This window comes from Motacilla alba, chromosome 2 (assembly GCF_015832195.1).
Source record: "Motacilla alba alba isolate MOTALB_02 chromosome 2, Motacilla_alba_V1.0_pri, whole genome shotgun sequence".
Classification (NCBI taxonomy): Eukaryota; Metazoa; Chordata; class Aves; order Passeriformes; family Motacillidae; genus Motacilla; species Motacilla alba.
This window is the reverse complement of record NC_052017.1, coordinates 228451-256250: the sequence shown is the minus strand read 5'-3', so window position 1 is coordinate 256250 and position 27800 is coordinate 228451. Positions and strand designations below refer to the sequence as shown.

Here is a 27800-nt window from a genome sequence, read left to right as displayed (position 1 = left end):
ATCCGAGGGAGCAGCATGGAGCTGTGTCAGGGAGGTTTGGGTTGGCTATCAGGAAAGAGTTCTTCCCCCAGAGGGTGGTTGGGCACTGAACAGGCTCCCCAGGGAACAGTCATGGCCCCAAGGCTGCCAGAGCTCAGGGAGCATTGGCACAGCGCTCTCAGGCACAGGGTGGGATTGTTGGGGTGTCTGTGCAGGGCCAGGGATGAGACTTAATGGTCCTTGAGGGTCTCTTCCAGCTCGGGATATTCTGTGATCACAGCCAGGTCCCCTCTCCCAGAGAGATGCCCTGCTTTTTGATGTTCTTTGAGGTGCCTCCCTTTACTCTTGTGTGTGGAGTACTGATGTGCAGGGCATGTGAGGGAAGGCTTCCGAGAGGAGACAGGGGCTGTTTTCTCATGGATTGGGTGAAGTTTGCGCAGTGGGTTGGGTAGGTCATGATAAATATCACCTCGTGTTGGTACTTGCCTTGGTTGAGCTGGGAGTGTTGGTGAGAGGCAGAGATGTCACGGTGGGGTTAGAGGTGCCTCGGATGCTGAGGCCAGTTGGTGTCCGCACTTCGGAAAAGCTTGAGAGCTCTGGAGGTGTCAGGGAGGGAGGGAGCTGCTGGGACAGCACTCTGGAGGGCTCGGTTCTTAGGACGAGGTCAGAGGGTGTGCAGTGGGGTCTGACTGCAGTCACAGGCAGCCTTAGGAAGAGGGAACCTGTGCCTTCAGTGTTCACCCCAGCGCTCGTGGGGCTGCGCAGCTGGAGCGGAGGTCAGGCACATTGGGCACAGGTTTTTGCTGCTGAGGTAGATCCCCACAGAGTGCTGTGATGGGAGGTTGAGTTACCTGTCTTTCCATGTCACTCTCTGCTGGGTTTTCCCTTCCAGCAGACCCCGTCTCACCATCACAGCAGGGTTTGGTCTGGGTCTTTGGCAGTGTTTGGATGGGGGCTGGAGAGCAGCAGGTGCTGAGAGGTTGCTGGATCTTCCAGAGTCTGCACTGACCTCAGTGCACAGTGACACCAGCTGCTGCCACCCGTGCATGCTGACGAAGCCAGGGTGGCAGTTCCTAAGTGTGCCCTTTCCCAGAGAAACACAGCATTGTCTCCTTTTGTTGCTGCAGAGTGTTTGAAGCTCTGCTGAGAATCCTCACCAAGGTCATGTCCTGCAGTGGGTTCCAGTGCTGGCTCAGTGCTGACTGGAGCGCTGGCTGTGCTTGTGCTGGTCCTTGACCTGCAGAAATCCCCTCCTGCCATCATTGCTGGGCTAGAGACTGCATCAGCCTGGCCTGGGAGGGGTGGCTGTGCCCAGGAGGGGTGGCTGAGCCCCAGCACGCTGCCTCTGCCTCCCTTTGATCTGTGTGTGGTCAGGTGGGTCCGTTTGTGTGGCCGCAGTGGTGGCCACAAGTGGCCTCGGTTTGTGTGGCCTCTGCTGTGTTTGCACAGCCTCTGACCTGGTTTCAAGGCTGGGTTTAGTGTCCAGGGCTGCAGTGTCCCAGGGAGTTCCACCATGGCTTGGATAAAGGGTTGGTTAATTATTAGTTGCTGTGTGGGGAGGCAGATGTGTCTGGCACTGGCGCTTCTGCAGCACAGGGTAGATGAACCTGCTGCGCATCATCCCGTGGAGCAGCTGCGGTGAGGAGTTGAATTTGGCCAGCCAGTCCCTTTTCCTGCCAGCCTCCCTGTGGCTGTGGGTGCTGGGAGCTGTGGGTGCGTGGCTGAACCCCCTCCAAGCTGTCATCAGGGCACAGAGAGCCACGGTGTTCAAGGTCCATGATGGAGGGTGCTGATCCTGGCTCCTCACTGCACACCACTGCTGTCCCGCAGCTGGGGTCTCGTCCGTAGGTCCTGAAGGTGTCCAGGATGACCAGCTGACTGAGGGACATCAGATACAGAGTGCTTCCTTTATGTCCCTGTCTGCTCTTCTGCATGGCAGGGGCTCTGCCCACCCCACCTCCCAGGTTTCCACTTTCTGCAGTAGAGCTGCCTGTGCCAGGAAACCTCCATCAGCAGAAGCTTCTGAGGAGTAACAGGATTGTCCTGAATTTCCTTTTCCCAGGCCAGTCTGGACTGGTGTCCTCTTGTATGGTTGTGTCGTGGAGCCAAGGATGCTGTCGGGCTGTGCTGAAGCTCTTGCTGTGACAGTGGTTCCCTGAGCCCACTGCTTCGGTTTTGGAGGTCAGGTGCACCTGGGGAAGGTGTTGAACTGCAGCAGACAGCCCGGTCCCCTCTCTGTGATTTAATAACAAAGAGAAGATGCAGGAGGAGTGACCAGGTGTATTTTCATCTGGAATTGCAGGTGATGCAGGCAGTCTGGCAGTGAAGCTGCGCAGTAAATCGTGGCTCCCGGATGGAACACGAGCCCCAGTGCTGAGTGGGAGATCAGTCCCGGGGGGTGTCTCCTGCTGGAGGCAATCCCTGCTCAGTGAGCTGGGCCCAGGTGCTGCAGGGAGGGTGCTCTGCTCACCTGCCCGCAGGGTTTGGGTGGTGCCTCAGCCCCGCTCAGGCTGCTGGGGGCTCACTGTGTGTTTGTTTCCACACGCTCACAGCGTCACCCAGCACACCACGGGGGTCTCCTGCCCGTTCCGGTGGGGAGCGGTGCCTGCGGGCTGGGCACCCCTGGGCTGTCAGTGCCACACGTCTGGGGGGTCACCAGGAGCAGCGGGTGGCCTGGGCTGGCCTGCAGGCCTGCAGGTGCTGGAGGGGGCAGGCAGGCGTGCCTGGTGCGCGGGTGAGGTGGGCTGACGGGAGTGAGGAGCGGGCTGTGCTGTGGGGCTGAGCACAGTGCTGCCAGCCTTGTGTTGTCAGCTTTTTTGGTATTAAGGTTCACTCGGGGGCCTTCTCAGCGAGTCAAAAACCAAAGTGTTGCAAACTCTTGAACCTGGGTTAAAAACCAAGCAAGGATCTGTTGGGACAGTTGGTGCAGGAGGCAGCTGGCAGTTGTTGGGGCAGCTTGTCCTGGCCACCCTTGAGCAGATCCAGAGAGAGCCCAGCCACCCCTCTCCAGGGCTGTCCCTGCTTCTCCTCATTCCCAAGGCCAGTCACCGAGTGTGTGTGCCTTGTGCTCCAGTCAGAACTGACAGAAGCCTGCTGTGTGTAGTGAAACAGCACGAGCGTGTGCTGCCTGCTCCCTTCAGGGAATGCTGGCGACAGAGAAGGCCTGCATGGTGCTTTGTCTGTCACATTACCTGCCAAAGAGGCTGAGCGGGACAGAAGTCCCAAGTGGAGGTGACAGCTTATTTTAGACCCAGTGATGCAGTTGGAAATACAGGTGTGCTGTTACCTTTTGGAAAGGGCTCAAAAATGTATCAGTTTCCTCCTGACTGATGAATTGTTCTAATAAAAACATTACCTCTGCCTAAAAAAAGAAAGGGCAGGTGAAAGACACCGCAGAGAAACGATTCCTCAGGAAGGCTATAAATAACCTGGTGTCCCTGCAGCAGACTTGGGGTTTATTTGTCTGTAACTCCTGGAAAAGGAGTGTTCCTAAGCCAGCCATGGAAGGTAAAACTCCAGGCGGGAGCACCATGTTCACACTTTCTTGAACACAATGGATGAATGTTGTGGGTGCTGGTGGCTGCACAAAGCAGGGACAAGGGCACAGTGGCAGGTCATGGTTTGTTGCCTCGTGCCCTCTGAGCAGCTTAGCCAGCCCTCTGGCAGTGGGAGCAGGAGGGGGCTCTTCCCCATGGGCTGCCCAGCGAGGTGAGAGAGGTGAGATGAAGCTTTAGCCTGGAGATGGAGGAAGAGCTGGTGCTGTTGTGTGCCCAGCCTCCCCGAAGGAGTCCGGAGGGCTGGAACAGGAGCGGGGTGAGGGCAGGCACTGGTGGGCTCTGGCAGGGCTGTGGGGCCCAGTGCTGCCCCCAACACAAGATAGATGCTCCCAGGGCTGGAGCCCCTCTGCTCTGGAGCCAGGCTGGAGAGCTGGGAATGCTCCCCTGGAGAGGAGAAGCTCCAGGGAGAGCTCAGAGCCCCTGCCAGGGCCTGAAGGGGCTCCAGGAGAGCTGGAGAGGGACTGGGGACAAGGCCTGGAGGGACAGGACACAGGGAATGGCTCCCAGTGCCAGAGGGCAGGGCTGGATGGGAGATTGGGAATGAGGAATTGTTCCCTGGGAGGGCGGTTTGGGTACTGCTGGAGCAGGCACTAGGAGTTGTGGTTGTGGGGTTGGGGCTGCTGGGCAGATCTGGAGCCACCCTCCCTGTGGCCTCGGGTGACACTGGAGCAGTGGCAGTGCCCGGGTCACCATGTTTGATTGCTGCCTGCTTTTGGGTCTGGTGGATTTGCTGCTTCCCTTCTGAGCCATCGGAGGTTCCCGTTCCTGCGACAGTCTGTGGCCACAGATTTGGCAGGTTTGTTAGAGGCTCCTGAAGGCGCAGAGCTCCCACAGATTTCTGCTCTCCAGAAATCCTTTCTGTTTGTAAGCAATAACCATGCAGGAGGTGCTGCTCCTGTGGGTCCTGCCCTGGAGCTGCTGTTGGATGGAAGGTCTGACCTCACGGAGGCGAGGGAGGGACTCAGGTTTGTCAGGAGGGGCTGCTGGCTGCCTCTGGCACTCAAGGTGTCCTCCAGGCTCCTGCTGCTCTTCCAGATGCTCTGTGGCAGGGTGGGTGTGTTTCCTCAAGCCGTGCTGGATGGCCACAGCCTCTGTAAGCCTGTTGCAGCGTGCTGCCAGCTCCACGGTGTGCAGTAACTCGCTGTGTGTGTGTTCAGTCGGGAGGTGGCTGTGCCCTGCCGGCAGCTCCCGCGCCTGCGGCGTGCCCAGGGCAGGGCTCGGGGCGCTGGCACGTGCCCTCAGCCCTCAGCTCCTGCAGCCCGGGCTCCCCAAAAGGGTGTCTGCTCCCTGGTGCTTCCCTTGTCCCCTGTGCCTCGGGGCAGGGGGTGCTGGGGGTTCCTGTGCTCCTGCAGGGCTGAGGGAGGGCTCCAGCCAGTGCTCCATGCTGCTGCTGCCCCTGGCTCGGCCGCTCCTCCCGGCTGCGGGCTGGGTCCCTGTGCAGCTCCGTGTCTCTGGAGCAGAAGGGTGGGAAGAACCATAGATCTGCCTGGAGGGAGCGGGGAGGGTGTAGCAGGATCCTTGCTGGGATCTTGAGGGTAACCTGATGATTTCTTCCCTCTGTCTGCAGATTCCTTTGTGAACAGCCAGGAATGGACCCTGAGTCGCTCGGTGCCTGAGCTGAAGGTGGTGAGTACTTGTGGCTTGTGCCTGGGACACCCCTGGTTCCCAAATCCTCAAGAAAACCCTGCATTTTCGTGTGGCCAGGTAGAAACACGCAGAAGCTTCAGCCTCAGAAGGGAGAGGGGAGCTGGGGCTGCTGCCATGCCGAGGAGGGAAGAACCCTTCTGAGATGTTTCTCAGCTGAAGCTGCAGGTGCTTCAGTGATCGATTCCTCCCTCTGCTCTTCCTGTGCTGTCTGTGCCAGCCTCAGCTCTCCTTACAGGCTCCTGGTGCGTGCCCTTCCGTTCTTTCTCCCTTCAGCTTTTGCAAGATTAACTTTTTTCAATATTAGTCCAAGAAACAAAAGAACAAAATTCTTCTTGTGAAACATTCCAGCACTGTCCTGCCACAGTGTCTCTTACCTTCACTTAAGTGAGAATCAAACCAAACTTCGAATATTCATTTGTTAGTTTACCTGTGAAGTGCATTTTAAAAACATTCTCACAGCTGTTTGGGTGTTGCTGCCTGATGTTGGGGTTCTGCAAGGCTGCAAAGCCATGCTGCCAGCTAAACCATCCAAAAGCTCTTAGCTCTTCCTCAAGTGGCACAGCCCTTTCCCCAGGTTTTGCATGGCCTCTGGGGATCCCTGTTGCTCCAGGATTTGATCTGGCCAAAACAGCTCTTCTAAAAGCCCAGAGGCCTTTCAGAGTCCTAGTTTAGAGTGACAGAATCATTTGGGTTGGGAAAGCCTCTGGAGATCTTTGAGTCCAGCTGCTTCCCCAGCACTGCCAAGGCCATCACTGGCTGTGTCCTCAGGTGCAACATCCACACAGCTTTTAAATTCCTGCAGGGGTGGGGACTCCACCCCTGCCCTGGGCAGCCTGTGCCAGGGCTGGACAGCCCTTTCCAGGAAGGAGTTTTTTCTCTGCCCACCCTGAGCTGCCCTGGCCCAGCCTGAGGCCGTTCCCTCTGCTCCTGTCCCTGTTCCCTGGAGCAGAGCCCGACCCCCGGCTGTCCCCTCCTGGCAGGAGTTGTGCAGAGCCACAAGGTCCCCCCTGAGCCTCCTTTTCTCCAGGCTGAGCCCCTTCCCAGCTCCCTCAGCCCCTCCTGGGGCTCCAGACCCTTCCCAGCTCCGTTCCCTGGACACACTCCAGCCCCTCCAGGTCTTTCTTGTCGTGAGGGACCCAACACTGACCCCAGCAAGAAATGTTGCCAAGCTTCACTTCCTTCCCATTTTCAAGCAGCTCTGTGTCCTCTGCCTCTCCCACAGGAGTTGTGGGTCTCACTGCTGCTCTCCCTGCTTGTGTTCCCAGGCATACTTTCAGGATACATACATTTCATACATTCAGGATACTTTCTCCAAGGTCTTTGAATAATTTAATGTACTTAAAATATATTCAGCAGTTTTCCCTCCCTCAGTTTCCCCCCAAAAGCTCCCTCCCAGCGCTGGAGGCCAGGAGGAAGCTGTGACTGGGCAGCTCTTGCAGAGGGGCACTGGCAGTGCCTCCTGGCAGGGCTTGTCTCCTGCACTTGGCCCTGGGCAGTGCCAGCACAGTGCCGACTGTGTTCCCACATTCTCCCAAAAATCCCAGAGTAGAGGCTCCCACAGTAAGCTTCCAAGGCTTACACACCTTGTTTGGCTCCAGTTTGCTGCCTCTCAGGGGCTGTGTTCCTCAGGATTGTCAGTTCTGTGGCTGGTTTGAGGCTCCAGATGAGCTCAAGAACACAGCAGAGCAGCAGGATTTTGGTGGCATGCAGGTCAGGGTTTGTACTATGTGCAAACAAAGTGTAAGTGCAGCCTCTGTTCACGTTTTGGAGCTTGGACTGTTTATCTTTGGCGTGGTATGGCACCCTTGCTGCTGGGCAGCTCAGAGCTGCTCCGTTGGCAGAGGAGCCATGGCCAGCCCGGCACTGAAGCCTGAGCTGCCTGCCCGGAGCTGGGCTCTCCAGAGTTCCTTCTGTGAGACCTCCTGTAGTACTCCCACCTGGAGTGCTGTGTCCGTGTCAGGGGCCCCCAGGAAAACATAGATGCGGCCCTGGAGTGGGTCCAGAGGAGGCCATGGAGAGGCTCTGGGGGCTGAAACCCCTCTGGAGCCAGGCTGGGAGAGCTGGGGGTGTTCAGCCTGGAGAAGAGAAGGTTCTGGAGACATTAGAGCCCCTTCTTGTGCCTGAAGGGGCTCCAGGAGAGCGGGAGAGGGACTTGGGACAAGAGCCTGGAGTGACAGGACAAAGGGGAATGGCTTCCCATGGACAGAGGGCAGGGTTAGGTGGAATATTGGGAAAGCATTCTTGCCCGTGAGAGTGGTGAGGCCCTGGCACTGGCTGCCCAGAGAAGCTGCCCCACGATCCCTGGAAGTGTCCAAGGCCAGGCTGGATGGGGCTGGGAGCAGCCTGGGGTAGTGGAAGGTGTCTCTGCCCGTGGCAGGGGGTGGAACGGGATGATTCTGCAGGTCCCTTCCTACACAAGCCGTTCTGGGGTTCCCTGGCTCCGTGGCTATCCTGGGCAGAGCCCGGGCTGTTCCCTTGTCCCTGAGATGGGCAGGCAGTGGTGCAGGCCCTGCCCAGCCAGGCTCTGGAGACGCAGCTGCAGGAGCGGGCAGGGTTGCAGCCCAGCCCGTGCTCTCTGTGCCGTCACTGTGTGAACGCCATGTTGGGGTCTGTCACTGCTCTGAGGGGTGGCACATGGGGCAGGTGGGCGCGGCCCGGCGTGCCCGTGGGAGCCATTGGTCAGGCTCCCTGCTCCTGCCCCGCACTGGCTCCCTTGGCACCAGGAGCTGGCAGACGGATGGTGTCCTGGGCTCTGCCAGCGCGGGGCTGGTGCCTCTGCTTCTCACGGGGAGCATGTGTCTGGCCCAAGGCAGCGGGAGCATTTGAGTGCCTGCCTGAAAGCTGGAGAACCTGCCTGGTGGTGACTCACCTGCCAGGCTCATCCCTGTGCCTGGAAAAGTTTGGCTGTAAACTTCCATGGTGGCAGAGGCAGCTTTAGTGTTCGCAGCCACTCCTCACCCCACATCTTCTGGCGCTGGTGTGGCTGGGTGAGTGCAGCTGAGCCATTAAGGCTGGAAAAGCTCTCTAAGATCATCAAGTCCAACCATCAGCCAGCACCACCACCATGTTCACCACTAAACTATATCCTCAGTGGCCACTTCCACATTTTTTGAACACTTCCTGGGATAGTGACTTGGTTCACCTTCAGCTGAAGGTCACCCCTTCCCTTTTTGTGGAAAAGGGATACCTGATAGCCATCCTAAACCTTCCCTGATGCAATTTGAGGATGCTGCCTGTTGTCCTGTCGTTAGTTACTTGGGAGCAGAGCCCAATCCCCACCTGGCTGCAGCCTCCTGTCAGGGAGTTGTGGAATGAGAAGGTTCCCCTTGAGCCTCCTTTTCTCCAGGCTGAGCCCCTTCCTCAGCCAATTCCCATCAGACTCGTGCTCCAGATCCTCCAGTGCAGCCCTGGTCCCACAGTTAAGCAGCATTAAACAGTGAGGAGGACACTGACAACGAGCCAAGCTGGGCTCTCTGACTGACCCATCCTGGCTCACCCCCTGCATTTCATGGCCAGTCTGAGGGTGCTGCAGTCAGATGTGCTCCCACCCAATCCATTTGGTGCTCAGCAGCTCTCTCCTGTGTTGGTTGAACACTGGTGCTGGGTGTTTCCGTGTGGGCGGCTCCTGGGAGATGCACGTAGTGCTGCCGTGGTGCTGCTGCCTCAGGCACCCAGCCTGGAGCTGCTCTCTGCTCCCCTTCCACTGGCAGCCGCTGTCCAGAGCTGCAGCACCCCAAAACTGGCCGTGTGTGGGCTGGGAGAAGAGGATTTTCTCCTTCTGAATTAATTGGGGTGGCAAGTGTTCTGAGGAGCAGAAGGGCTCTGGGAAGAGCTGATGTGGCTCTGACAGGGCTGTGCCTGCCAGGTGAGGACAGGAGTACTCAGTGCCTTCTGTCCAGGTGGCCGTGCCCCAGTCTCAGGTGCTCTGTGCCTGCCTGAGCCCAGTCCATCCCCTGGCCCCCGCCGAACATCGGGCTGGGTGACACCATCCCTGTGTCCTCGCAGGGACACCTCTGCCTCTCATCAGTGTGCCCCAGCGCTGGTGCTGTCACCTCTCGGGGGTGGCTCGTGCACAGGGACATGTGCTGGGCACACAGGTGACACGTGCATCTGTTCCAGGGCATCGTGGGGAACCTGTCCAGTGGCAAGTCGGCCCTGGTGCACCGCTACCTGACCGGCACCTACGTGCAGGAGGAGTCTCCAGAGGGTAAGGTCTGCTCCCCTGGTGCCTGGGGATGGGCTGGGATCACTCCTCTCCGTGGTGCAGCAGGTGACCCCCGTCCCTGCACCTCCTCCACTGCCACGGGGCTCTGCAGCTCCCCCGGCCCCCGTTTGGGGTGTCCCCTGCTGGCACCCCCCTTACTGACCATCAGCTTTGCTCCCCAAGGTGGCCGGTTTAAGAAGGAGATCGTGGTGGATGGTCAGAGCTACTTGCTGCTGATTCGAGATGAAGGGGGCCCCCCTGAGCTCCAGGTAGGAGCCCTGTCCTCCCTGTGGTCCCTTGCCACCCGTGCTGGTGGAGGGGCTGGGGAGGTGGTGCTGGCCAAGCCCGGGGTGTGGCTGCCCTTGCTGGCTGAGCCCAGGGTGGTGCTGGCCGAGCCCGGGGTGTGGCTGTCCTTGCTGGCTGCCCCGGCTGTCCGGCTGCCGACCACACTGTAATCCTGCCACGTCTCTGCAGTTTGCTGCCTGGGTCGATGCAGTGGTGTTTGTCTTCAGCCTGGAGGATGAGATCAGCTTCCAGACCGTCTACAACTACTACCTGCGGCTCTGCAGCTACCGGAACACCGCCGAGGTGCCCATGGTGCTGGTGGGCACACAGGGTGAGCACGGCGCCCGGCTTCCCCCAGCGCAGCTGCGGGCGGGAGCGCTGCTGCTGGCCCCAGAGCACGGGGGGCTGGCCCCAGAGCAGCCCCAGAGCAGCCCCAGAGCACAAGGCTGGCCCCAGAGCAGTCCCATAGCACAGGACTGGCCCCAGAGCAGCCCCAGAGCACAGGGCTGGCCCCAGAGCACAGAGTGCTAGCCCCAGAGCAGCCCCAGAGCACGGGGTGCTGGCCCCAGAGCAGCCCCAGAGCACGGGGGGCTGGCCCGAGAGCAGCGCCAGAGCACAGGGTGCTGGCCATCGTGCTCTGTGAGCCTTACGTGGGGCTGAGGGACGATGCTGGGGCCCCGGCCCAGGGCCCTGAGGAGGGAGTTCCTGCTCACACCATCTCAGCTTCCCCACAGAAAGCTGCCTCATTCCATGGAGCCACTTTCCTCTTGGAAATGGCATGATGCCCTGGTGCTGCCTCCCCCAGTTCTGCCAGCACAGGCAGGAGGCAGCCTGGGGTGAAGAGTTTCTGTGTGACAGTGGAGAGCAGGAGCGGGACGTGGATGTAGGGAAAAAGTGTCCTGGCAGGACAGTTCCTGAGCACTGTGTGACCTGTTCCTGGCCAGGAAGAAGCTCTGAGGCCAGGAAGACAGGCAGGAGCAGTGGCAGGGAGGGAGTCACAGGGGGTGTGCTCCAGACCCCCATATTAAAAGCAGAACAAAGTTGTTAAACTTTGCATATTTACAGATTGTGGGATTAATTTTAGGCCTGAGTGATTTTGGCTCAGGAATGGGGTGGCAGCGTGCTCTGTGGAGGTGCAGGAGTGGGACAGGAAACGGGGCAGTGGCCACTGTTGTCCCAGACACAGAATGAGGTGATGTGCTGGCCTTGGTGCAGGCACACAACCATCTGGAGGGCTGGAGGAGGGCTTCCTCAAGTGCAGGTCCCAGTTCTCCTACCCTACCTGAGAAGGCTTGTTCACAGCCCCTGCTTGTCCCTGGCTTGTCTTTAAGGGGTTGGATTCCTCTTTGGAAGGAAGTTTTTCCAAAACAGGCGAGCGCTTGGTGGCTATCTGGGATACAAACTGAGCCTGTGTTTTAGAGCTGTCCAGGAATTCCTTGGCTCTGGAGACATCCCAGCAGAGCTGGCTTTCTTGTTAAACCAGGAGGATTTCTCCCTTGGATTCTTTAACGTGTAGGGCTTGGCCATGAGCCCTAAAATGTTGGAGACTGACAAATCAGTTTTATTTGGCAGCTGGGCTACCTGGCCTTGGTCCCCACACCTCCCAGAAGTGTTGTGCCTCTGTCCTGCTGAAATGTTGGTGGCTGGGTGGTTTGGGAAATGGAATCAGGTTCATTTACAGAGATTCATCCATTTTTCTACAAACGCGGGACGTTGTGATCACAGGCATTTACGGGGCAGTGCTGTGGAGGTGGTTCCTCTGTGTGCCGAGAGGGAGGGAGGCATGGCACCCGTGGATGGGTGGCACAGGGTCCTTGCCTCTCAGCCTCGTGTCCCTTCGGTTTGCAGATGCCATCAGTGCCACCAACCCGCGCGTCATCGACGACTCCCGGGCTCGGAAGCTCTCCAATGATCTGAAGCGCTGCACTTACTACGAGACCTGTGCCACCTACGGCCTGAACGTGGAGAGGGTCTTCCAGGACGGTAACTGCTGCCCCTCGGGGGGTCTGGGCACGGCGGGGCCTCACAGAGGGGTGAGGGTGAGGGCCCTGTGCTGCCCTCGGAGTAGGAAAGCAGCGCCTGAGCAGCTGGGTGGGGCAGCTCTTCTCGTGGGAGCATTCCTGCTTGGGCTTGGACAGGGGTCTGCAGCACAGTGATGCTCGGGGGCACAGGGAACCTGCACCATCTCCCGGGGGTTTGCAGTCTGCCTAAATTAACTGTGAGCTTGCCCTGGAGGAGACTGTGTGTTCCCTCTAGTTTCCTCTAGGACAAGGGGGAATGGCCTGAAGCTGATGGGATGGGTGTTTCTGGAGTGAGTAAGCAGTTCTTCCTAGTGAGCCCTGGTGGGTCACGATGCAGCTGTTTTGGCACCTGGTGGATCCTGGTGCAGCTGGTTTGGGATCTTGTGGCGTCCTGGCAGTCACAGATTCTGTGAGGACCTTGCCTCACATGGCAATCCAGTTTCCATCAGACTTGTCTTTGTATGACTGATTTCACCCCAGATCCCAGCAGACCTGCCCCGGGCAGGCTGGGAGGGATGTCCCCTTCCCACAGCAGGAGCACCAGGAGCTGCTCTCAGAGCCAAGGCTGCCTGCTTGCCTGTGCTGGGTGATGGAGTGTGTGCTACACCTCTGTTTCTAGAGAGCCCTTCCCTGCCACCATCCTGGGTCACAGCCAGGGGCCACTGACGTTTTTGGGGAGCAGGTCAGTGTGCTGGCAGGAGAGAGTGACCACCCTGCCCCTTGGTGTTCACAGACAGCTCTTCCCACACATGCACGCGGTGCTGCAGAGTGTGGGGGATGCTCCAAGACAGAAAAACTGGTGTCTCCATCTTCACCAGCTGCGCAGGATTCTCCAAGACCTGGGTGGCCCTGGCTGTGCCACCGCAGCTGAGGCAGGAGCAGCAGGGACCCTGTTCCTCAGAGCTTGGTGTCGGGTCTGTGGCCTGGAGCTGTGTGTGGTTGAGCTGTGCTGTGTCTGGACTGAGCACGGTGCAGTGTGCTCCCGATGGTGTTGGGGAGGATTTTGTGGCCGAGGCTGTGTCTGGGCACTCAGGCTGCCACAGGTCACCGTGGGAAGGACACGTGGCAGGGAAGGGGGTCGCTTCCTCCTTGCTGGTTTCTCATGTCCCGGCAGGATTCCCCCTGGAGGTGCTGCTGGCTTTGTGGGAACTGTGCTCCTCCATCCTTCCCAAGTTCACAGAGGTCACAGGGACTTCTGTGGTGAGAGGATGGGATCTTGGTGTTGCCAGGTCTTGCCAGGAGGTGGCCCTGGCAGGAGCAGGGGCAGTGCCCTAGGCTGGGCTGTGTCCCGCTGTGCCCAGTCAGCTTCAGGACTCCCCGGGCAGGATGCTGAGGGGTGCTTGGCACGGTCCCCTCATGGCACAGCCCCCCTGAGCTGGGGGCTGCTATGGAATGTGCCTTCTGCCCTCTTGGCTCCAAAGAGGTCTGGTTAAAGGACTTCATTCTCAGGAGCATTCTCACAATTCCTGTTTGCAGAAATCTGGGGTTCAGATTCAGCAGATGCCAGGACAGATTGCAAGGAGCCATCAGTGTGGGGGGCCTCAGTCCTTGGGCTTCATTTCAAGGGTGTTCTGTACCAAGAAAAGGTCAGGGAGCCCCTAGCCATGGCCACCTTGGCGATGCTCCTGAGGAGGAGGAGGACTGACCCAGCCTTGGTCCTGCAGGGTGCAGGGGACAGCAGCTGTGCTGTGGGTGACTTCTTGAGCTTAGCTCTGCTGCAGATCCCGAGTGCCTGGTCCTGCCTTTCCTCTGCCCTGAGCGCTGGAGAGGGCGGGAGAGGCAGCCAGAGCTCCACGGCCCAGCAGCTGTGTCTGGGGTGCTGGTGGCACTGCTGCTCTCCGCCGTCCCCTCGAACACGGGGCTGCGGGCCCCGGCTCCAGCAGGAACCTCAGCGAGGCTCTGGATCCCCTGCCAGGGGACATCTCCCTTCCCAGTGCTGGCTGGGCACACTGTGAGCTCCAGCCCCCCTGGGGCCAGGAAATATCCAGGAAGAGCCCTGAGCTGCTGCTGTTGTGGGCGGGGAGCCTGGCAGAGGCTCTGCCCATCAGTTACCCCATTCTCTGCTGCTGATGAGGAATTAACCACGAGACCACATGGAGGGATAACATCTCCCCAGTCCTGAAATGAGGCACCTTGAGGTGACCTTCACCTTCCTGCGTGCCGGGCCCAGGCTCTTCTGCTTCCTGAACATCAGCCAGACGTTCTGGGATAATTTCTGCCATCCCTTACACCAGTCTGTTCTGGTTTCTCTGGTTGTCACACAGAGCTGTGCTGTACAGCCAGTGAGGGGTGCCCTGCCTGCAGAGCCTCAGCAGCCCCACTGCACAGTGTCTCTGTGAGCACCAGCAGCTGAGCATCACTCAGTGTTTCAAAGAAACCCAGCACTGCAGGTGTGGACAGAGGAAGAGCATGCAGAGGTCCCTAGTGACCCCCCTAGGATTCTACAGGGAGCCCCTCAGGGTGTCCCTTTACAGGCCCGCAAGGCCCAGGCTGGTGGAGGTGCCATTTGCCCAGGCAGTTCAGTTCAGTGCCTGGCTCCTGGAGTTGCTGCGTGGGGTGGCTGAGAGGTGGTGGGCTGCCCAGGGATTCTCCTGCAGCAGGCCCAGGCTCACGTGGTGTCCGTGGGGAGTTGCTGTTGTGTGTGATGCCCGAGAGGGCAGGTGGCCTCTGGGGCCTCAGCCGGAGCAGTGCAGGCAGCACATCAGTCTGGGCAAGGGCCTGGCTCTCCCTGGAGCCCTGCAGACGTCTGTGGGGGGAGGAAACGGAAGGCTGACCCTGTCCCTTTCTCCCTTTTGCAGTGGCTCAGAAGGTGGTGGCTCTCCGGAAGAAGCACCAGCTGTCCATCGGCCCCTGCAAGTCCCTGCCCAACTCACCCAGCCACTCATCTGTGTCCGCAGCCTCCATTCCTTCTGTGCACATCAACCAGGTGGGGAATGGCCGTGGGGGAAGCCAGCACCCCGTGCTCTCCACACCCTCAGCCTCAGGCTTGTACTGCTGCTCTGGCTGGCTCCTGGATGGGCAGAGTGGGGTCACCCTGGGGCTTCTTCCATAGCCCAGAGCAGCTGTGGCTGCCCGTCCCCGGGAGTGTCCCAGGCCAGGTGGGACACTGGGGCTTGGAGCAGCCAGGTCTAGTGCAAGGTGTCCCTGCCCGAGGCAGGGGGTGGAACGAGATGTACTTGGAGGTCCCTTCCAACCCAAAGCAGTCCATGATTTTGATTGTGTGACAGTTTGATGCCTGCCCTGAGGTCAAGTTTCATGTCTGAACCCTTGGGTGTGCTCGTGCCCCCAGACTGTGCTTTGGCAGGCACAGAGCAGAGCTGTGAGCAGGGAGCCCTGGGGCAGCTCAGGGGCTGTGTGACAGGGGCTGCCCTGGCTCAGGGCCCGCTTCCCCCGGGCTCGGGAGGCTGATGGTCCACGTGCCCCTGCATCTGAGGGGCTCTGAGGGGCTCTGAGGGCATGTACCTGTGGAGAGGTGCGCTCAGTGTGAGCTGAGGGGCAGAACAGGGAAGGAGGTTCCCTCCCTCTGCCAGAGGAAGGGCTCTGTGCTGTCGGTAAGGCTTGCCAAGGTCTTGCTGCGGGAGGATGGTGATGTTCTGTGGTCCTGGAGCAGAGCTGAGGCAGGACAGGCTCCATGGTGAGGGGCTGGGGGAGGAGATCCTTCAGGCAGCCCCCTCACTGCATTCAAGCTTTGCTGCATCCCAGTGCCCACAGAAATGCTGGCTGGGAGACTGGTGAGGAAGAAAGGAGAGATCCTGGGCTCCATTGCTCCCCAGGGCACTCAAGGCAGCAGATTCCATCTCTGCAGCACCTGGCACATGGAATCCCAGGATCTGTGGCAGGGACTGCAGGAAGTCTGCCTGTCACTGAGGGACAGCACGTGTAGCTGACAGGGTTTCCATAGATTGCCTTTGGAGCTCTGGGTGTGTCAGAGCCTCCTGGCCCTGGGAGGACTCCTGGGCCCCCAGCTCAGGAGCCTGTCCCTGCACAGACCTGAGCCATATCTGCAGCCTCCCTGATTGCAGAGGCTTCTAAAGCTGGATTGCACGTGGGTGAGTGCAGGTTTCTGCAGAGACCTGTGCCAGCTTCCTGGTGCTGCAGGTGACCTGGACACCAGCGAGTTCAGGTAAAGTCCATGTGCAGGTGTGCTGGGGAAGGCTGCAAAGCCAGGTGCTGTCAGGGTGTGCTTGTCTCCAGAAAGCTGGGGACAAGTTCAATGGGAGGCATCCGAGGTGGAGAGCAAAGTCCCAGGGAAATACAGATTTGAGTGCCTCTGGTAATTTGGGGGTTTTATTAGCAAGTTGTGTACAGTTTGAGCCTGACTGGGAGGAGGCCACCTGTGCTGGAAGGGAAGCTAGAGGCTGATGGCCAAGGTCAGCATTTCTCAGGGGTGCTGGACATTTGTTTAGTGTTTTCTTGCATGTCCAAAGTGTGAGAAGAGTCCCAGTAAATGTGTGTCATTGGCACTGGCTGTGCCAGGCAGGCAGGGTGTTTACTGTGAAGCTGAAAAGCATTCCCTGTGTGAGGGATGGGGCTGCCAGACCCCCGGGCTCCCCAGCTGGAATCCAGTCACTCAAGTGACTGTGCACGGAGCCTGAAGGAGGAGCAAAAACGTCTGGGAGGGAAGAGACCCTGACACAGGAGGAAAGTAAGTACTTGGCTGGTTTAGCTGAGGAATGAGGGCAGAGCTAGGCCAAACCTGACCCGAAATGCACAGGTGTGACATGAAAGAGCTCCTTCAGGAAAGGCAGCACTGAACAAAAGGGGTGGATTTAGGATGGCTGCGGGGGAAGCAAATTGTGGAAGAATTTTCTAACTGCATGTCATGAGCTTTGTGAGGAGTTTGCTCAGAGGCGTCCCTGCTTTCCTCTCCTTTCCTTCCCACAGAGCACCTCTCAGCACGGCTTGCAGACGACGTCTGTGTAGAGGTGAATTCTGGCTGCCTGCTCGGGGACAGACCTTTGCTCTCTGTACCTCGCTGTGCTCCTGGCTTGGCTGGAGGGACGTAGGGAGCTGTGGTGGGAAGCAGAGCTGTGAAGGGAAGTAACGCAGCGTGCAGCTCGCAGGGATTGAAGCTTGGTGCCTGTGCCCCCTCCCCGGACCTGCTCTGAGCCCTGCCCCCCTGCCCTCGGCTACCTGGGCCCCACAAGGGTGGCCAAAGTCAGTTTGTGTTCCTGGGTCTTGTGTGGTCCCCCCACAAACCCTCCCGGTGCCGGTGACCCTGCAGCAGTCTTTGCCCCTGGTGTTTGCACGTCTCCCCCGTTACTGAGGACAGCTCTAAAAATGGTGAGGCAATGGTGAGTGATCCTAAAATGCCATGAAGCATTTGCCTGTTCTTGCATGGGCTCAGAAGTGAGGTTCTGGAGCTGCTCCCCGCTGTCCTCAGGGAAAATCCAAGTGGCTTTGGGAAACAAATTCACCCATAACTGATGGTTCTGACAGGGAGCGGGGCAGAGCAGCCCACACGCTCAGGTGTGTGCTCCGGCTGCCCACGTGGGAGGGCACCGTGCCCAGGTGGGTACTGGGGAGCAGTGTGTCCCCTGCTCCTGGCCCAGGAAGGACCAATGGCAGGGTGACAAGGTGTTTGTGGAGCTGAGCTGAACTCTGTCCTACCTGAGGGCCTGGGGCTCTCACCAGGGTTTCTCATTTGCTTTTGCAAGTCAAAGAGGAGTAACTGGCACAGGGAAAACAGGAAGAAGGCTCTCAAGGAAGAGTTTAAGAGCGCAGGACTTAACATGGAGATGAGGTGGAGAGAAGCCAGACAAGAAACACAATTAGGAGCTTTGCCTTGTGCCTCAGGTATCTGTGTGTACAGGTGAGACACGCACTTGGGACAGAAGGATCCACTTCCCTTCCAGTACTGCCTGGGAGGGCAGGAGGAGTCCCTGGAGCAGTGGGACTGGCATGTGGGGGTCAGGAGGAGGCCCTGGAGCAACAGGATTGGCATTTAAGGGCAGGAGGAGCCCCTGGAACTGGGATTGGCAGTACTGCTGTGGGCCTGGGCTGGCCCATACTGCAGCTCCTCTGGAGCTGCCAGCTGAGAAGGCACTTTTCTTGGAATGGGAACAAGGGGTCCCCCACAAAGGGCTTCTTATGGTAGGTAGGAGCTAGGAGCCAGCCCTGCACCTTCTCTTGTTCTGGGCACAACTCTTCTGGCAGTAGCTTGGCACTGCTGGCTGAACCAATCTAACTTTTTTGGACTGACTTTTGCTTGTCTGGTCTGTCAGTTGCACCAGTCCAGCATGGTTACTGGGAGAGGAGGGACTCCTTGTTACCCATCAGTCTGGAGGACTCCCTTCTCCTGGGACAGTGGTGCTGTGATGTGTCCCAGTCTCCTTGCACAGTGCATGATGGAGCCTTCATTGGGAGCCAGCCAAAGGCCCTGGTTCCATTTCTGCCTTTGGGAGTTTGGGGTTTTTCCTCCCGTTCTGCAGCGGTGCCTGGATGATGTTGCTCCATCTGTGGGGAGGGAAAGGGAGCTGTAGGAGCAGGTCAGCCCTGGTCAGGGTTTTCCACTGCCTCTCATGAGTCATTAGGTGTGCTCAGTGGGTCCCTGACCCCGGCTACTCTGCCCAGCATCAGTCTGGAACTGCAGGTGCCAGGGCCAGCCCTGGAGTCCTGCACCCCCTTGGGGACACAGCTCTGTCCCTTTGGCCTTCCCAGCAGCTTGGGAGGTGTGGGTCTGCACCTGCTGGAGCAGGCACCTGGCATTGCCCAGAACCAGCAGCCCCAGGGAAAGCTCTTGCCTGCTGCCTTGGGCTCTCCTCTCTGTCTTGCCCACACTTACTGCTGAGTGAGCAGGTTGGATGGCTTTGGGAATCCCACTCCTCACGTGGCCCTGACTCCCACCTTGCTCCCTCCTGGCAGCTGCTGGCCCTTGCCTGCAGGGAGGGGATGGGAGTTTCTCGGGCCAGTGGGTGCTTGCAACACCTGCAGAGTTGTTCTACCTGATTTCCTCACTTTTGCTGCCCCGTTCTCAGTCTTTCTCCAGGGCCTCTGGGATGCCTTTGGGAGTTCCCCAGGCTGTGGGTGAGTCAGTGTTGTGTTTGCTGTGGGATGGCAGTTTGTCTTTCTGCCAGGAAGCTGGTTCCCAGCAGCTGGCAGGAGGTAACACGGGTACCCCATGCAGGTACCCAGCAGGCTGTGGAGGGAACTGGGTGCCCCCCTGGGCCTTGGGAGCTGCTGCCATCCCTGCCGTGCTCTGGGCTGCCCAGTATGATGGCTCTTCTCCCATGGCCTTGGTCTGCCTTCCTGCACAGGCTCTTGGGGGGCGCTGGGAGGGCCTGCGTCCAGACTTCAGGGAGAGATCGGATGAAAGAGGTGGAAAATCAAAGTTTGCAAGTGAAATGAAGCCCCGAGGGCAGCTCACCTGAGCTGGTAGTGCTCCCTGGCCTGCTGCAGCACGTTCTGTCAGAGCTCAGGAGCTGCGGCGGCAGGCGTTGGCATTTCCTCGTGGCAGCCCGTGTCCCGTTGCCTGCTCAGCTCATGGTGCCCACTTTCCATTGCCCTTGTGCTCCTCTGGCTTCTCCCTTCCTCCCACAGACACCAGGTTGGTGTTTGTTGTTTGTGCTCTGGCACTCAGAGCCCTTCCCAAGCTCCTTGTTCCGCCTCAGCCCTGTTACACCAGGAATGACTGCCCCGAGTTCCAGCTGAGTTCTGCCCTTCCCAGGCGCCCGTGGCGCTGCTGATGCTCCTCCACCAGTTACACACTAATGGGAAGGATTTGTCCCACAGGTGTTTACCAGGCTTGCAGTTCCCACTGTGTTCTCAGATTCCAGTGGTGACCACAGGTGGTTGTTCTGACAATAGCAGACGCGTGGACCGGCCCAGACCTGCCGTCTTGTTCTCCCACGTCCCTGGGATTTGTCCTATGTCCCTAGATCCCATGGAAGTTGGGGAGCTCCCTGCTCCAGCAGAGCTCAGGATTGGCTCAGGATTGCCTGAGCCACTGTCTATCTTTGGAGGACTTTCTCCTCTGCCCCCAAACTCATGGCAGCTTGCCTTCATAGCCTGGTGTGAGCCATCCTCCAGCCCCAGAGCCCTTCCTGAGGCTTGGTCTGTGGGACATGGGAGGCCCAAAGGCCAGTGTCCTTCATCACTCGAGGACAGTAACCTTGGCTCCAACACCAGGCAGACTTACAGGCTAAGGGAAATTTTTCTGGCAGAAAAAGGACACACAGGATTGTAGGGGGTAAGTAAAACATAAACCAGGGTGTAGCAAAATTTCTTCCTTGATGCTTCGGTGTCCATCACCTGCAGCCACAGGGTTGGTTCCAGCTACTCTGGCAGGAGCCCAGCCTCTGCAGCCTCCTCGGACCTGGCTGCTCCCCACAGTCACAGCATGATGAGCGTGCAGCCAAGGTCACCGAGGCATGCCAGGCATGGCCGGGAGCTGCTCTTGGAGGGACAGCCGTGCCCTCTCGCTGTTCCATGTGGCAGGTTGTCTGTGCTGCTGCATCCTCCTGCTCTTCCCTAGCGCTTGGAATGTTTCACTTTCTTTGACCTAGTTCACGTGTGGTGAATCAGTTAAACACAGACGTGTGCACCCGGGGGCCCTGGCTCTCTGCAGCTCTTCCTTCATCACAGCACTCCTGTGTGGGTGTTGGACCCGCCACTGGCACAGCTCTCTCTGTTGAAGGCTCAGAAGTCACTGGCAGGTGACGTGTTGCTCCACCCCTTTGTGTCCCTGGTGGTCCCTCCTTCCCTGGGACCCGGCCACAGAACCTTCTTGTCCAGCACAGGGTTCCTCACCCTGCAGAGGAGCTCCCAGGCCAGCTGGACAAAGTTCCTAGCCTCTTGTACCTGTGGAAAAGCACAGCCAGGCCAGGTTCCCTCTTGTTCTGTGTTTCAGGACTCCAGAAATGTTCCTGTTTCCTGACAGGCTGGGGTGCCCTGAGCCACCCACCTGCTCACAGCATGGAATTCTTTTCCTTGCTCTGCCTTCATGAGGAGGAAACTGAAATGCTGTGGCTTTGGGTGGCTTTTTCCTCTCTTAAGTTCTCATTGTGTGTCTTCTGCCATGTCTCTTGTTAAAGATGAGGGGATCCATGGCTTGACTGAAGGTTGCAGTTTTCTCTGAGGCTGGGCTGTGGGTCATGGCCACTGCTCAGCCTGTGCAGCCCCTTTCACTCTTCTCTGAACTGCTTGTCTCAGAATCAGGCTCTGATGCCACTGGGGATGGGCGTCTCTCATGGAGCCCCTTCAGCAGATCACCCCCCTGCAAGGGCTCCACCCGTGCTCGGAGTGTAGGCGGGATGGAGGAGGTCACAGGGCCAGCGATGCCACCACTCTGCCAGTGTGGGGCTGGGAGGAGGCAGGCTGCCCCCTCTGGGGTGCTGAAGCTCACCTGCCCTTCTAGGGGCAGCTCCTCCATGTGTTTCTGAAATACTGTTCAGAACTGCCAGGGAGCTCGGGCCATGTGCCTGTCATAGTGGCATGTCCTGGGCTGCAGACCTGAAATGCTCCCATGCCTGTTTGTTTCTGGGGTGTTCCCAGCCCCTGTCCAGTGGCTGCCCACACTGGGCAGGGTGGGAGTGAGCAGCCTTGTCTGGAAGAGATGTGTTGGTGAGGTGGGTGCATGGCTGCACGCTTGGATCTTCCTCTTGCCCTGGAGTCCAGTGAGGTGTTGGTGAAGCCCCTTGTGTTCCCAGGCACAGGCTGCTGCAGCCGTGGCTGTGGTGGCCTGCAGGCACGGGAGGGTCGTGCCAGCCTCAGGGTCTGCTCAGAGAGACTCCAAACCAGCAGCAGAGATGGGCTTCACACACAGGCTGAGCTTGGGGTGCGGCACGCTGTGCTTCAGGACACGGGACAGGTGAAGGCTGCAGTCCTGGGGACACACGTCCCCATTGGCATCACGGCTGTTCTCACGAGACAGGGAATGGATGAGTGGGGCTTGGAGCTTGGCAGGCTTTGTGCTGCCTCACAGCCTCATGTCTGAGGGGCTCAGTGGAGAGGAGGGGAATGACTGCCCACGGAGAGTGACCCTGATGCTGTGTTCTGGGAGCAGGTGGAGGTGCCCTAGCTGTGCCCCTAGCTGCTGGTCAGCTACCTCAGGCCTTGTTCCACAGCTGTGTTTGGAAGGGCTTCACCTGAGTTTCTTGGCCATTTGCTGCCCTTCTCTTCGATTTCAGAACTTGAACATTTTACTGGTGAAAAAACTAGAGCAGAAAGAGGTGAAAGGCTTCCCAAGCCCCTCTGTTGAGCAGCAGCAGTGCCTGGCATTGGATGTCTCTCTGGGTTGCCCACAGAGGTTGTGAGCTCCCCATCCCTGGAAGTGTTCAAGGCCAGGTTGAACGGGCTTGGAGCAATCTGGTCTAGTGGAAGTTGTCCCTGCCCGTGGCAGGGGGTTGGAACTAAATGGTTCCAACCGAAATGATTCCATGACCTTTTGGATGTCACCCAGTCCCAGTCCTGCGCAGCACGCCCTGCCCTGGCATGAGGCCACGTGAGGCAGGTGGTGTTCCTGCAGTCGTGCCTCCAGCCTGTCTCTGACCTCTCTGACCATCCGTCTCCTCCTCCAGGCCACCAACGGTGGAGGAGCCTTCAGCGACTACTCCTCCTCCGTGCCCTCCACCCCGAGCATCAGCCAGCGGGAGCTGCGGATCGAGACCATCGCTGCCTCCAACACCCCCACCCCTATCCGCAAGCAGTCCAAGCGGCGCTCCAACATCTTCACGGTAAGCAGCAGCGGGAGCCCAGGAGCTCGGGGTGGGTTCTCAGCGCAGGAGAGGGCACAGGGCAGTGGGTCAGGCAGCCTGGGCCCTCGGGCTCTCTGCACGGAGAGCCGTGCTGTGCTGGCAGGGGTGTGCGTGCGGGAGGGACCTGCGTGTGCAGGGACCGGTGCTGCCGGCTGCTTCAGGCAGAGCGTGCGTGCATGGGGAGCATCCGGGAGCAGGACATTGCTCACACACGTGGGAGTGTGCAGGGATACACTCGTCTGGGTGTGTAGTGTGTGTGAGCTCCTGCTCGTTGCAGGGAGTGCAGCTGTGCGTGCACAGCACCAGTGACTCTGCTCATCTTCTCCTCGGGGCTGCACACCCGAGCGTGGCACGGAGCCCCTGCTCGGTGGGCCTCCTGTTGGCTGCTAGTGATGCTGTGCCAGTGGTGCTGTGCAGAGCTCAGCACCTGGCATGGGGCCCCACTCGCTCCCGTTCCTGAATCCTGCGTGACTTGAGCAGCGCACGTGGGAGCTGCTGTGGCTGTGGAGGGAGGGAAGACAGAGGGGAGGCAGCGAAGCTGTGGGCCCCAGGTGGAGCAGGGTACATTTGCAGCCCTCAGCTGTGCTGGCTGCCTTGCAGCCTGCCTCTCTGCACGCTCTCACACCACGCACACACCGTCCACACAGTGTGCCCCGTCCTGCCCTCACACTCACCCTTGCTCGGAGCACAGCCATGAGCGTCCCCTCGCTGTGAGCACACACGTGTCCCAGTCCCATGTCTAGCGCAGTGTAGCCTCTGTTCCCTGTGTACATGTGCAGGCTCCGGCCTCGATCCTCTCCCCATCTCAATGTGCTTTCCAGCCACCATTGCTCAGCACACTGTGTCTGTTGTTTGTGGAACCAGCCACAACAAAGCCCTTGTACCTGTTGCACTGTGTCACCCTTGTGACCAGCCGCTATTGCTCTGAGCCCGGACCACACAAATTCAGTGTCCTGTGCCCCATTCCTCTCACTGCACCGTTGGCATCCCAGATTCCCCACTCCTGGTGCTGGGAACGTTTCCATCTCCCTTGGCTTCTGACATCCTGGCAGCTTCTGCGCTGACCTCCCACATGCTCTGTGCGTTCCCCCTGGCTGCATCTCACGCACCCCCAGCTCTCTGTGCCCGCCCCAGGCCCACGCTCACCCCGTCCGTGTGCCGTTGGCGAGTGGGCTGCGCTCCCCACCGCTCCTGCCAGCACACGCGGCCCCTCGCAGCGGGTCCCCGCTCCCGGCGCATGGTTGTTCCCTCACTGCCTTCCCCTCCCTGTGCTCACGCCCTGTGGAACGCGCGGTAGCTGTGTCCGAGGCCGTGCTCCCCTGCACGCAGCGCTGGCGGTGCCTGCCCCGGGCCCCGCCGTCCTCTGGCTGTGCTTGCTGCCGTGCCGCGGGGCTCGCGCCGTGCCCCAGCCGTGCTGCGCGCCGACGCCTCTGGACTCGCCGCCGGCTCGCGTTCGCGCTCTGCGAGCCCCGCGCTCGCTCCCCGGGCTGGGCACGCTGTGGGGAGGAGGAGGGCGGCTTGCTGCGGGGCTTACGCTTGCTCTCTGTGGACGTCATCGTGCGTGTGGGGCTCTCACGCGCTCGCTCATCCCGGGCTCACGCTTGCTCTGCGCCTCGCGCTCACCTGTGCTCGGTGCGGCTGGGCTCACCTCACCTGCTTGCTCGTGTGCTGGTGCACATCCATGGCTCACGTTGACGTCTTCACCCATCCGGTCGTGGCAGCAGCAGCAGCTCCCGACACCTCCCGCAGTGGGACAGGACCAGGAAGGGCGGGAAGGGAAGGAGAGGGCAGGCTGTTTTCTGCCGCTAGCTTTTCCCAGGCAGGCAGCGCAGGTGTAGCCAGCAGCCTTTGTCCTTGCAGGGTCCCCAGGAGGGCACAGGCCTTTCCGAGGTGCAGTGCTTGGCCCAGCTCTGGGAGCTGCTGCAGCCCCAGTCCTGAGCTATGCCTGACTCCTTTGCTCCTCTCCTCCTCTCCTCCTTCTCCTTTCCTCCCCCTCCTCCCTATTCTCCTCCTTCTCTTCCTCCTCCTCTCTCTTCTCCTTCTCCTACTCTTCTCCTCCTCCTCCTCTCTTTTTCTACTCTCCTTCTCCTCTCTCCTGCTCTGGCTCCTCTCCTGCTCCCCTCCCACTCCCCGCTGGATCGCATTCCCCCCCGGGGGTCTGCGTGCCCCAGAGCTCCAGGTGGAGACAAACTCTGCGCCCACCCGCGCCTCGAGGCGCCCACCCCCTCCTGCCCCCAGCCCCAGCCCCGACTGCTGCTGCCGCCGGCGCCCACTCCGTGGCCTGTCCGTGCTGTCCGCTGGCACCCATCACTGACAGACTCGTGTCCGTGTTCTGAGTATAACTTGCCAAACTCTTTATTCTTTCGATATTTGCAGATATGTGCCACTGTTTCCAACTTTTCATCAACAAAAAGGCCTTTCCAACTCCTTCCAAATTAGAAGATCCAGGTGGTTACACACGGCACCTCTGTACAAATTCTCTCACTTTTCATTGCCTCTCCAGGGCCGGATAAGGGATGGGCACTGGGATTGATCTAAGATTAGAGGCTCGCCCGCCCTCCAGCCAGCATGGGTCCCCCCCTCGGAGACACGCAGGAGCCTTTTAAATCCCCCCAATGTAAAGTCTAGGAAGCGCTGAGACGGCCTGCGCCTGCACTTTAAGCTGGGACATTTCTGGGCCTGCTGGATGCTGTCTAGGCACTGCCCTTTCTCGGGGATGCCGGGCGGACGACCCTCCTGGGATGGGAAGACCTGCAGACACACCGGGACCGGGCGACAGCCGCGCATGGAGCTGGATGGGCCAAAAGACGCTTTGCTGCTGCCTGCGGGAGCCGCTGCAGCGCCTGCCGCTAGCGCTCCGCTCCTTCTTCCCTCCTGCACCTCTGCAGCCTGCATGGACTCCTGCTCCTTCTCCTCTTCTCCTCGCAGCCGAGCAGCCATCTGTGTCTCTTTAGTTTTCTTCTCTTTCGATCTCTTTGTTTGGTTCTGGGCCCAAAATCTGGTGAATCGGTGTCCCAGGCGCGCGGGGCTCGTATCCCTTTCTGATCCAAAGCACACGGGGCCCTCCTGGACTGAGGGGGTGTGTAGGACGCTCCAGAGAGACGCTGCCGCTGCCTCCTGCCATTGTTGTGATTCTGAATGTATTGGTTGTGCTCCATGCCATGTATGACTTGGTATTTCCCTCTGTCCTAAGCACTTTGAATGAGTTCTGCTCAACAGACTGTAAATTTCATATTGTATTTATCAGAGTTTGCTCTCCCCGCGGCCCTCGGGCGCTGGTGGGTCCCGCTCTCGCCGCTCTAGACGTGTGGTAGATATTTATTGTCCATGCTCTTTTGTAAGGGGCTGGTATCTGCCCGGTGACCTGTGCTACTTTGTATGGTGCAAGTGTGTTACCAGAATAAATCTGTTGGATTAGTAGAGGTGTGAGTTCCTTCACTGCCTGACCCTCTCCTGCTTCCATCCATGCTCCACCTGCATCCCATGCCATTTCTGTCTGTCGCCATGTCCTGTGTGCCCCACGGGAGGGGGGGCCCACGTAGCCCCGCTCTGCCAGGAGGAGGACAGCTCTGCTTGCACTGGGGGGAGAGGACAGCTTGCTGGGGGGCTGGGCCGGAGTGTCCCGAGTGTCCCTAGAGGGGCCGGGTGCTGGGAGAGCTGGCCTGGGGGAGAGCAGAGTGTCTGGCCTGGAGGCTGCTGGGGCCGGGGACCGCGGCTGGGTCTCTGTGCCCGGCTCTAACGCGCCTGTGTCTCTTCTCTTCCAGTCCCGGAAGGGCGCGGACCCGGAGCGCGACAAGAAGGTGCCGGAGTGCAAGGCCGACAGTATTGGCAGCGGGCGGGCCATTCCCATGAAGCAGGTTCGATGCTCCCCTTGCCCCGCTGCGACAGCAGGCTCCAGGGAGTGGGGCTGGCTGCTGCCCCCTGCCCCGGGGGTGCACACCTGCCGGCCCGGCAGCCAGCGTGGTGCTGGGGTGCTCCGTGGGCCCTGTGCCGTGGGTGGGCGGGTGGGTGGGCGTGCAGCAGGGCTCTGGGGGCTGTGGCAGGTGCTGCTGGGGGCTGCGGCGGCGGCTGCAGAGCGGTTCCAGCAGATGGCATCCATGCCCCACGCCCGCTGCAACCTCTGCCGCAGCCTCTCTCTGCTCCTTTCCGCGCCTCTTCTCTCCTGTTCCTTTCCACTCCTACTCCTGCTCCTGGCAGGACAGGAAAGGGATTCCCCTCTTCATGGGCTGCTACAAAGAGCTGTGAGCACAGTGCCCACGCCGTGAGCCGCTGGGAGTCTGAGGGAGGCACTGCTTCCTCCAGCAGCAGTGTGCTCTGCTCCTGCCTCTTGGCTTCCAGGGAAGCTTGAAACTGCCAGGATCCAACCCAGAGTGTTGCCTGCCCCTGTGTCCATCGCTGGCAAGCAGTGATGGGTGACATCCAAGCGAGACAAGTGGTGTGGATTGGCTGGATGGTGTTTCTGTCAGGATTTCCTTGCATTACAGGAAAGACTGATCTGGCAGGTTGTGCTCCTGCCTTGCATGTTGTGCCCCTGTTGTGGATTCATTTACCTTCTGGCCCCCCTGTGCCCCATGGGCCCCCCAGCGCTGCCAGGGCTGAGTTGCACAGGGCCAATTGTGTCCCTGCATTGCAGGAGTGCTGGGACATGAGGCAGGAAAGAAGAGTCCACATCCTACATCCCCAGCAGGTTCCATGCTGAGATTCCACGGGGAAGGACTCAGTGAGGCTGGGCTAGCTGAGGAGGGGGGTGGTGGGTCAGAAGAGAGAGACCCTGCTCACTGCAGGAGCTGCCAAAGCTCCTGCCCTTCCCTGCCCATGGAGTAATCCTGGGGCAGGTTTGTGCAGGGCTGTTGGTGCCCCAGGCATGGGGCTGTGCTGAAAGGAGGGTGGTGTTGGGAAGACAGCCTTGGGAGGGTTGGCTCTGGAGCCAGAGGGAGCAGTGACAGGAGAAGCAGTGCCAGGGTGGAGGCTGTGGGATCTCACACATGGGGGCTCTGCTTCTGAGGTGCCCAAGTTTGGCACCGCCCCAGCAGGAAGAGGCAGCCCAGCTGTGTGCTGGCCATGCCCTGCTCTCTGCAGCACAGGGCCTGTTGGTGTGCCGTGGGTCGCTGCTTGTGGTGGATCATTGTTGGTGTGGGGGATCTTTGGCATGAGGTGGGTTGTTGATTGCAGAGGGTTGTTGTTGATTGCAGTGGGTCGTTGTTGATTGCAGTGGGTTGTTGTATGGTGTACAGTGGGTTGTTGTTTGTAGTGGATCATTGTTGGTCTGGGGGGTCATTGGCGTGAGGTGGGTTGTTGAATGCAGTGGGTCATTGTTGATTGCAGTGGGTCGTTGTTGGTGTGCAGTGGGTCGTTGTTGATTGCAGTGGGTTGTTATTGTTGGTGTGCAGTGGGTCGTTGTTGGTGTGCAGTG

The 27800-nt window shown here is 59.5% G+C and overlaps 1 protein-coding gene across 4 annotated transcripts in view; it reads left to right on the top strand.

The window, feature by feature from the left end:
• The window catches only part of AGAP3 (ArfGAP with GTPase domain, ankyrin repeat and PH domain 3), a 104054-nt gene that overhangs the window by 34260 nt on the left and 41994 nt on the right, over positions 1–27800 (top strand). For 2 of the 4 annotated variants that reach the window (XM_038126994.1, XM_038126993.1), the window contains exons 2-9: positions 5104–5162; positions 9303–9390; positions 9571–9656; positions 9862–10003; positions 11521–11655; positions 14492–14619; positions 22211–22366; positions 26152–26244. In XM_038126994.1, coding sequence (XP_037982922.1) covers positions 5104–5162; positions 9303–9390; positions 9571–9656; positions 9862–10003; positions 11521–11655; positions 14492–14619; positions 22211–22366; positions 26152–26244 — 887 coding nt within the window. The other 2 variants (XM_038126997.1, XM_038126996.1) reach the window with 2 other exon arrangements.